Consider the following 10305-nt stretch of genomic DNA (forward strand, 5'->3'; position numbering starts at 1 on the left):
AAACAAAACAAAACAAAACAAAACAAAACAAAACAAAACAAAACAAAACAAAACAAAACAAAACAAAACAAAACAAAACAAAACAAAACAAAACGTGTGTGTGGTAGGTGGAGAGATGGCTCAGCCATGAGGAATGCTTGTTTCTCCTGAGGACCTGGATTCTGTTCCGCAGACCTCAGGCACAACTGTAATTTCAGTTGCAGGGATCTAGCGCCCTCTCCTGACTGCCACAGGCACTGCTGCACTTACAGGCAGGCAAAAGACTTACAGACATAAAATAAAAAAATAAACCATCTTAAAGGAGAGAAAGGAAAAGAATAAAGCAGTTCCGCTCTAGCGGCAACAATTGTCACCAGATGTATTCCACTACATGTTCTGGAAAGACTCATGGTACATTTTTTGTTTGCTTTGTGACAGGAGTGCTGTAGCTCAGGCTGTCCTATGAAGGCTGGCCTTAATCCTCCTGTCTCAGCCTCCTAAGTGCTGTAACTATAAGAGTAAACCACCACACCCTGTTCCCACTCTACGATGTAGGTATAATAACAAATGACAAATAACATCTTTGTATTATTATGAAAATAGTGTTGAACGCCTCTGAGGGGGTTCAGGGACTTACCAGAGGTCCCCAGGACACGCTTTGCTTATGGCCCATCATACCAGCCCCTTACCACGACTCACTGTTGCTTTCCTTCTCATTTTTTATTAAGAAAGTATAAATGTATGTCTTTACGTGGGTCTTGTCCCCAAGGAAAAACTAGAGACTCCATGGCTCAGCATCCCTTTTTACTGACTCCCAATTCCATGGCCTCCTAACACTCCTCTCCCCTCAGCACCTTGCTCATCTTCCTCTTGACCTTGTTCCAAGCAGGCAAGAGTCCCTGTTCTTAGCCTGTATGTTTGCCTTTTCCCAATCTGCCGGATCCTCTACTTCATTCATACTCGAGGAGCTTTGTTATCTTTTGGGAGACACTAATTTCCCCCTGCCTTCTCCCTTCCCTCCCACCCCATTCCCTTACTGTCCTGGAACAGGGCTTGCTATAGGAAATGGTGCTGGCCAGGCAGTCCCCTTGAAAGGAAACACTTTACTCATCTGTCCACATTTGAAACAGCCTAAAATAGGCCAGAATCTGGAACAAGAAAATGCCCATTTGAGTTCCATAGGGGTCGAACGCAGTCCTACTGCCAGATAGCCTGTTGGGGGTCAGCACGGGTCAGGAAGCTTTATGCTTCCAGATGAGCTTCCAATCCTTTGCTTGGGAACCCTGAACTTGAACCTTGCCCTTCCCTCAGAACCTTCAGGGCCTCTTGCTAGCTGCAGCCACAGGCCTCTACTACCATGTCTGGCACGTCGGTCTTGACCACATTGCCGTTAGGGTCAAGGTAGAGGAGTGAGAGAGGTCTTCGGGCCGTGGGGACGCAGCAGGAGGAACCCGCAGGCCAAGGGTTGTTGGCTTTGAGGAGGCTGAAGACAGCAGCATGGAAGGAAGCAGCAATGCCAGGGCTGCCGGCCAGGTGGGGCGGGCACTGCCCGCTGCAGTAATTCAGCTGGTATCCCTCGGGCTGCAGGATCCAGTCTCGCCACCCCAGCTCCTGGAAGTCTACGTAGTGGTCTCGCCTGCAGCATAAAGGCGTCTCGGCCTCACAGCTGGGAATCCTCCTTCTGGCCCGGCCTGCTCCGGGTTCTTTAGCTCGGATCTTAAGTTCCAAGAAAGGACGCTGCTGTCCGTCTGTATCCACAAGCCGCCTGGGCAGGCCAGCAACAGTGCTGCGGAGCTCCAGGGGTCTGTAGTTAAGCTGGAGTTTCACGACCCCAGATCCCTCAGCCCGCAAGCCACTAGAGGGCAGAGTCAGGGCGTGCCAGCCAGAGGAAGTCCTTCGGTGCTCAGCTAGGAAGGTGCGGGATCCTCGGCACCTATTGGTGCCACAACGGAAGATCCTCAGGTACAGAGTGCCGGGAAAAGAGGGCGGCACATGCAGCCAGAGGCGGGCACGGTAGAGGTGGTGGGACCGAAGAGGGGACAGCTGGAAGGTGAGCATGGACCGGTAGGTTGAAGTGGATTTGTCTGCCCAAGCAACAAGAAAAGCAAAGAAAAACGTCAACAGAGACAAAGCTTCTCTCTAACACTGCCACCCCGCCCAGCCGTCCTCGTTCGGAAAGAGCCTGGACTGCCCGCGTCCTCACAGCCACACTTGTTCTCCTGGCTCCCCTTTCTCAGCAGCACCCCACTCCTTCTGCCGCCCCTTCCCAGTCTCCCTCTCCTCACCCACCTACGGTGGTAGCAAAGCTAATGACTTCCTCCTGTTTGCCAGGAGCCCTGCTCCTCGGCTGCAGCCTCCGCAGGGCCCTGGTCAGCACTGCCTGGGGCAGAGGGCGAGGAATTCTGGGAGGGCTGGTTAGGTGCAGCCCCTCCAGGATTTGCCTCTTGGCTAGTTCTAGGACCAGAGAACGCTCTCCTTGCGGTGCCAGTGTTGGGCCCCCACAGGACGGGCATTTAGCTCTTGTGCCCTGCACCCACACCAATGCCCACAGTAGCACTGGCCAGAGCTGGACATTTGAAAGCCCCATGCTCCAGGTAGATGGCCCTGAGTTGAGAATCTCAAGTGGATGGCAGTTCAATGAGTCTGATTTCGTGGGAGCCAAAGAGGATGCAGCAGCAGTAGCAGCAGCAGCAGGAGCAGGCAGGGCCACAGCTATCCTTGACAAAGGGCAGGCTACTTGTCCTTGAGAGCCTGGGAATCGGGAAGACTGAAGGCAGATCACCTGATGGGTAGCTAGCTATGTCCGACCCCACAGCTCATGACTGACAACTGAGCAGGGCCTCTTTAGAGGCTTGGGCTCCCTCACCTAGTGGTCAACCAGCAGACCTACCCTCTGAGCCTTAGGATTGGCTAGCTGTGCTGCCCATCAGGCCCCAGTAGGGGGTGGCGGTCTCTCAGGGGCTGGAGTTTCACCATCTGGCTGTGGTGGCTTGAGGTAGGGGCATGGGGGGGGGGAGGAGTTGCAACGTGGCCATGCATGATGCAAGAAAAAGGATGATTTCACATGCTCGGTTCCCAAGGTCTGGGAGTCAGAGGAGGGATGCCATAGAAGCCAGGCGGGGATGGGCTGCTCCCCAATATGCCCTGTCTTCCCACCTTGCCCCTCCAGTTCTGTAACAGTTTTATGAGGCAGCCACGCGTTCCAGTGGTTAGTTCTCGGGGTCTCCAGGTCAGAAGAAGAATTCTTGTCTCCATTTCTAGTGTTTGGGGTGGGACAGGGGTGAGTGAGGTTTTGGAAAGGGTGATTAAAAAAAAAAAATGGAGTCCTGTTGCTCAGGCCAAGGTGGCAGTGCCCCAGGACATAGAAGTTACCTTTTGACCCTGCCTGTGCTGGCTGCCCAGAGTCCATCTGGGGGAGGGGAGAAGGACAGAGCAAGGGGTGAGGACGTGCTTCTGTGATGTCTGGGGAAACCCAGAGAGGTGGGGGTGGTAATGATGCAATCTTACAGCAGGACAGAGTCCATCAAGGCTGGCAAAAGGTTATATCCCTCTGAAGAGCCTGTGCCCGGTAACCACTCATCATTAGACCACTGTAGGAGCTGGCCAAATTTGAGGCATTCCAGAGGTGGCGCCAGGCCTCTGTGGACATAGTTGGAAAATGGAAGTTTAAGGGACTTAGAGAACAAAGCAAGAAAATCACAGCAGCCTTGGCTCCTCATTACCCTAGACCTCCAGCCATGCTCTTCATTGACTTTGGGTTGTTTTAGTTTAGTTTGGTTTGGTTTTTGGTCTTTCAAGACAGGATTTCTCTCTGTAGCCCTTACTATCTTGGACTCACTTTGTAGATCAGGCTGGCCTTGAACTCACAGAGACAAAACGGTCTCTTTTTGGCCTGACAACAAGGGGGGAAGGACAGAGCAAGGGGTGAGGGCGTGGAACAAGGGGTGGAACACACTAATTAGACCAAATCCGCTGGCCAGGGAGTCCTGGGCTTTCAAGCTCATGTTACCATTTCTACCTGGGCTCTGGAGACTCTAATTCAAGTTCATGTGCTTTACTGAGCCATCCTCCAATTTCTGAGATGCCCCCAACATGCACAGCGTTTCTCTGTGTAGCCTTGGCTGTCCTACAATTCACTCTCTAGGCCAGGATAGTCTGAAAACTCAGAGATCTGCCCACCTTTGCCTCCTGAGTGCTGGGATTACAGGTGTGCCACTACTACCTGGCTTTTTTGAGACAAGGTCTCATTATATATAGCTTAGGTTGGCCTTGAAATTATGACAAGTCTGACTCAATCTGGTGAAAACTGGGAATACAGGCCTGACAGACTGGTTTTATTATTGTTGTTGGGTTTTTTGTTTTCTGTTTTAGTTTTGTATTTGTTTTCAAGGGTTTCTCTGTGTAGCCCTGGCTGTCCTGGAATCCCCTTTGTAGACCAGGCTGGCCTTAAACTCACAGAAATCTGCCTGCTTCTGCCTCCTGAGAGTTGGGATTAAAGGCGTGCACTGCCACCACCCAGTTTAACTTTTGGAAAGGGCAGGAGAGGGTTCTTATTTTTTGTCTCTTGAGATGAAGTGTTTCTATGTTGCCCAGGCTGGCTGGAACTCCTAATGTAAGTGATCCTCCTGCCTCAGTTTTCTTCATATGGAAGACTATGGTGAATTACTTTATTTTGCTGTTATTGCTGTTTGAGACAAACTGTCTTGTAGTCAAGGCTGACTTTGAGCTCTTCTGTAGCTAAGGATGACCTTTAATTCCTTATGTTTTTAAGGGTAACCTACTTCTGTTCTTAGGTGCTGGGATTAAAGGCATGTAACCACCCATCATACCTGGCTTTTATTCGTTGCTGAGGTTTGGACTCAAGGCTTTGTGAATTCTGGGCTAGAGCCCTACCACTGAGCTACACAGCCAGCCCTAAGGTGCATGACCTTAAATGGCAGTCCTGTCTACCTCTGATACAAGAAGATGGTGTCAGGCTAATTTTTCTCCTTGGGCCCTAGTTTCTTTAAGAACCTAGGAAGTATCAGGGAAAAAGCTGTAGGCAAAGGGGGTGTGACTCAGAGTCCCTATCTACTCTCTGTCTTCCCCTTCTTTAGCTGGTGGTGTTGCCTAGTGAGTTCTAGATCTGGACCAGGGGAAAGAAATGTTTTGAGGGCTGAGCCTCAGTACCATCAGTGCCCACCGTGTGGCAGTGCTGAGCCTCAGTACCATCAGTGCCCACCATGGGACAGTTCTTGCCACTGGACTGCAGTTAACCAGAGACTCCTGGGGACAGGTGGAGTCGCTGGAGAGATGGGAAATATGCCTCATCCTTTCCTTAGGGTCCTGCCACCCTCACAGACAAGGGAGAGCGGCTGGCTCCTCTGCTCTTTTGCCTCGCTACTGCAAGGAGGTCCTCAGGACTGCGTCCCTGCCACTTTTGACACATGGCAATAGAACCTAAAGGCAGAGGCCAAGTTTCCTAGACATTCAGGTCCCTGTGGAGTGGAGAGGAAGGAAAAAGATTAGGAGAGGCTTCTATCCACCTGCATTTCTCCCCCAGCCTGAAACACATTCAAGACTTTTGGCTCTGCTCCCTGTAGCTCTCAGTTCCCTCTCTGTTGGCACGTGGCAGCCTGCTAGCCCCCGGGGTACGGACCGTGAGACTGCCAGTGCCCGTGTCTGGCAATGCCTAGGAGGGTATAGCTGTTTGTGCCAGGAAACAGGCTCAAGGGAAGGAGCAAGCAGTGGCTGTAGGAGTCACTGAGGCCAGCTTCCCACAGTCTCTTCATCAGGCGCCCATGGTTTCAACCTCTTCCCACCCCCTTGGCTGTTGTGCCTGGCCCAGTCCTACCTCCCCACTGACACTTACGTCAGAACTTAGCTATAAATATGCTCTTAGCATCTTAGTCACTTTCCCTAAGAAGTGCTTCCAGGTTATAAATACCCAGGCATCTGCAGCACTGCCTGCCTTTGCCACCAGGCTGGCTGGGGCGGGGTAGCAGCAGGACTGAGATCAGGGAAGAAACTAGAAGAAGCAGGACCATTTATCCACCCAAATGAGAACAGCCTGGAGAAGTCTAGAGGTAGGGGGGTAGGGGACTCAGGGAGAAAATGTGTAGGAGATGACAGATCCTTCCATTCCTCCTCCCCTTAAAAAAAAAAAAAAAAGCGGAGTCAGAAAAGAGCGTGAATAACATGGAGCTTCTGTTTATTTTTAAATATGCTCTTTTGTTCATTGTGGATTTGCAGCATTCACTTTGATGTCTGAAAATCTTTCATTAAAATCCTGGGTTTTCTCTTTTGATGAATTATTTGCCTTCACCTTAAAGTTTTGCCCATCAGGCAACTATCTCACTCTGCCTTACCCTGGTCTTGGTCCTGGCCACTGAAATTGCCACTATAAGTGAAGAAACTAGAGCTGAGAGAGGGGTGAAAGTGGGACACAAAATGGAGAGGAAGAGACACCATGAAGCCTTTTTTGATGGGGATCTTCTCAAGTCAGAGCTGGGATGACATCCATGGCCCTGCTTAGGAAACCCCACAGCTAAGACTTGCAGCTCCCCAGAAGGTTCCTTGCAGGCTTTCTCTTTTGCCTTTTCCACTACAGGGACCTCCTACCCTGGTGGGAGGGGATGTCTGTGTTGAGCAAACACAGACATCACATTACTCAGAGGACAGGTGGGTTTTGCGCAAACCTGGCCTTGGGCTGCAGACATTATCGACCCCATGGTACAGGGCTGTCCAGCCAAAGGGAGGAGATGTGAGGAAAGAAGGGCAAAGGTCGAAGGAGGACCAGATCTCAGAGTAAACACCGCCCTTTCCTTATCCTAGGCCCTCCTCTTCTTGTCCCACTAAGCTTCTCGGCAGAACTCTTGGCAACAACTCTAAGAGTGTGTGAAAGGAAGATGAGCCAGAGTTCCAACAACTGGCTGCAAGAATGCCTCTGCCTCCCACCCCATGTGGCCAAAGTTGCTTACTTGGAAATTGATTATTGATTTGTCTCATCTCTTGGAACGAGTACAGAGGGAGATGAGGTTCAGGCAAAAGCTAGTTCATTATTAGGCATGAAGCCATTGAAAGACAGTTCTGGATAGAGAGAGTGAGGAAGAAGAGGCATGAAGTACGAGATGGATGGAACAGCTTAGTGGAGGGGTCTGTGTGAAGAGAGAGGAAAGCTCCAGTTTTCTGGGGCGTCAGGGAAGGTCCTGATAGGAAACAAGGACCCTTTGAGCTATCTCAAGAGGACTTAGTGAGTTATGGAGTCATAGGTGGGGTTAAGGGGACCAACAAAAACGACGTTCAAAGCTGGGCGTGGTGGTGAAGACCATTAATCCTAGCAGAGGCAGATGGACGCTGAGAGTTTTAAGTAAGCCTGCTCTACATAGTGAGTTGATGTTCAAACACCAGACTAGAAAAAGGACAAGCCATCAGGACTTCTTAGTATTGGGACAATGATATGATGTGGGCATGATTACACAAAGTCATGGCTGGTAAACAAGTGGGGAGCAGGAATAAGAAATATTCTTTTTGTCTCCCCTCCTTTTCTTTACTTTGTGACAAGGTCTTAACAGTGTAGCCCAGGGCAGCCTAGAACTAGGTGACCTCAACCTTTAGGTAGGTATCCTACTTCAAGCCTCTCAAGTGCTGGGATTATGCAGGTGAGCCACTGTGCCTGCTGGAGTTTTTTGGACTTCTGTATCATACCAGGCTTTAGTTTCCAACTGATGTCTCTCTGTGGTCAAACTCATTTGGAAGCTAGGGGACAGGAGACTTCAAATGATGAGACTCAGGTGTGTCAGTCCCCAAGGGCAGAGGAGGACAGAGGACGGGGGACAATGGAGGCTACACAGAGAGTATTTGTTGTATGTTTGGGCAAGGGTCTCAAGATTTGAGAGATGAGCCTTGCTCTGGAAGACAGCAATCTATTGTTTGGTGAGCCCCAGGAAGGGTTCTTTAGAGAGCCATAGAATTCAAGGGAAGTTGCTAGGGTACATCATTGTGGAATGGGAGCCACCGGGGGGGGGGGGGGGAGAGGCAGGTAGATTACCGTTGATTAAGGGTGAGCTAAGGGGTCTGCATGTGGTTAACAGTGAATTAACCCCTGGACTAGGGTTGAGGATGAGGGATGTATTGAGTCACCATGTCCCAGGAGTGAGAAAGGCTGGTGGTCACCAGTGACCCTCTTTAGATGTGGATCTCCTGCAGGTGCCTGAAGGGTGCCTGCTCTCTTAGAAAGAAGGAGCTTACATTCTTATCAGAGACAGGAATGGAGTCACCCCCTCCTTCTGAAGCAGGACATATTTGGAAGGCCATTTTTGCCCACTCTGCCTTGGGCTGCCTTTATCACACATAGGCTAACTGCACCCACAGGCCTCTACCACCATGTCAGGTATGTCCGTCTTGACGATGTTGCTGTCCTTGTCATAGTAGAGCAAAGAGAGAGGGCGCCGAGCTGTGGGCACACAGCATGAACCCCTGCCAGAGGTGCCGGCAGCGGTGTTGGCTTTGAGCAGATTAAGCACTGCAGTGTGAAAGGACGCAGAGATGCCAGGCATACCTGCCACATGCAGTGGGCACTGCCCCATGCAGAAGTTCATAGCGTAGCCTTCAGGCTGGATGATCCAGTCGTGCCAGCCAATCTCCCTGAAGTCTACAAAGAACTCTTGTCGGCAGCACATCCTGGACCCTCCCTGGCAATCCATACCTCGTCGGCGAACCCGCCGCTTGCCCTCAACTCTTACCCGGGCAGCCACAAAAGGCCTGTGGGAAACCCCATCCAGGACCACTGAACCTTGGGCCACCTGGTTTTCAGGGACCAGTTCCAGAGTGAGGTGGCCCTGGGCACAAGCAGCCTGAGCTTCGGGCCCCAGGGGAAGCTGGTGCCAGCCGCTGGCACCCACCTGCAGCAGGTAATGACTCGTCAGGGTGAGGTTGGCGTCGTGTGGTCTCAGCCCGAGGACTCTTATGTTCACGGTCTGGGTGGTATTGGAAGAGAGCTGCACGAAGAACACGAGGCGGGCCTGCCGGACCTTCATGCCACCCGCGGTTCTATCAGAGAAGTGGAAACTGAGACGAGTCTGGTTGGTGCTGGAGAGGCCTGCGGATATACGAAGCCGGAGTCAGGTCACTGAAGCCTGAGTGTCAGTTCTACCAGCTGCCTCTATTCCCAGTACCTCCCTTGGTCTGAGATGGTGGCGCATGTCGTCTAAGCTAGCACTAAACTCCACATGCAGACAAAGGCAACCTTGAACTGATGATCCTCCCTGCTCCTTCACAGTTACAGGCTTGGAGCATCACCGTGCCCAGTTTTTTGTTGTTTGTTTGTTTTATTTCTTCTCATTTTTAATTTGTTATTCTGTGTGCTTGTGTGTATGTGTGGGAGTCACAAATGACTGTGAACTACCATGTGGGTGCTGGGAATCAGATCCAGTCCTCCGGAAGAGAAGTCGGTGCTCTTAGTCATTGAGCCACCTCTCTGGTCCCCATATTTATTTATGTGGGTTTTTTTTTTTTTTTTTTTTTGACAGTGGGTCTCATATATTTCTGGCTGGCCATTAACTTTCCATGTAGTCAAGGCTGGCTTTGAACTTCTAATCCTGTCTCTATCATCCAAGCTGTAGGGTTATAGGTGTGTGATATGTGATACTATGCCTCTTTTCTTTTCTCTTCCTTCCTTTTTTCTTTTCTTTCTTTCTTTCTTTTTTCTTTCTTTCTCTTTTTCTCTTTTTCTTTCTCTCTTTCTCTCTTTCTTTCATTGTGTGTGTGTTTAAGTGTCTGTTGGGTTCCCTGGAGCTGGAATTAAAAGGTAATTGGGCAACCAGACATGAGTGTTGGGAACTGAACTCAGGTCCTCTGTTTCTTTTTTTTTTTTTTTTTTTTTCTGTTGTTTTTTTGACACAAGGTTTCTCTCACTATATATCTCCTGGCTATCCTGATACTCACTATGTAGACTAGACTGGCCTGCAACTCAGAGATCCACCTGTGTCTGCCTCCCAGTGTTGGGAGTGACAGTTTAGTCATCTCTCCAGCTCTGAGAATGAGATGTCGCTATAACAAATAACTAAAAACTGAGTGGATTTGGAACTGAGTAAAAGAATAATCTGGAGAAGCAGGTTAAAGAACAGCCTAGATTTCCACCAAGTATAGAGGGCAGTTCTAGTAAGGAATCAAAAACTGAAAGTTATCAGGAGGCAGAGGCAGGCGGATCCCTGTGAATTCAAGACTAGTGTGTAACATAGCAAGTTCCAGACTGACCAGGGCTACATAGTAAGACCCTCTTTCTTTCCTTCCTTCCTTCCTTCCTTCCTTCCTTCCTTCCTTCCTTCCTTCCTTCCTTCCTTCCTT

The 10305-nt window shown here is 50.2% G+C and overlaps 2 protein-coding genes across 2 annotated transcripts in view; both read right to left on the bottom strand.

Moving 5' to 3' along the window:
• Positions 1-680: 680 nt before the first annotated feature.
• On the bottom strand, positions 681-2793 carry Inhbe (inhibin subunit beta E). The gene is made up of 2 exons (XM_055611967.1): positions 2269-2793; positions 681-2063 (listed from the first exon to the last, which is right to left on the bottom strand). The coding sequence occupies exons 1-2, from the start codon at positions 2564-2566 to the stop codon at positions 1309-1311; spliced, it is 1053 nt and encodes a 350-aa protein (XP_055467942.1). The 5' UTR covers positions 2567-2793; the 3' UTR covers positions 681-1308.
• Positions 2794-6152: 3359 nt separating this feature from the next.
• Inhbc (inhibin subunit beta C) overlaps positions 6153-10305 on the bottom strand; it is a 13684-nt gene continuing 9531 nt past the window's right edge. The window contains exon 2 of the mRNA XM_055611966.1: positions 6153-9058. Coding sequence (XP_055467941.1) covers positions 8316-9058 — 743 coding nt within the window. The 3' untranslated portion in view covers positions 6153-8315. The remainder of the gene's footprint in view (positions 9059-10305) is intronic.

Source organism: Psammomys obesus, unplaced genomic scaffold (assembly GCF_907164565.1).
Source record: "Psammomys obesus unplaced genomic scaffold, mPsaObe1.curated_primary_1811, whole genome shotgun sequence".
Lineage (NCBI taxonomy): Eukaryota > Metazoa > Chordata > Mammalia > Rodentia > Muridae > Psammomys > Psammomys obesus.

Bases quoted from the DNA above. Each gene is read 5' to 3' on its own strand.
- Inhbe (XM_055611967.1), bottom strand. From the start codon at position 2,566: ATGGGGCTTTCAAATGTCCAGCTCTGGCCAGTGCTACTGTGGGCATTG. The intron at 2,064-2,268 runs GTGGGTGAGGAG...TTGCTTGGGCAG, and splicing joins TAGCTTTGCTACCACCGTAG to ACAAATCCACTTCAACCTAC.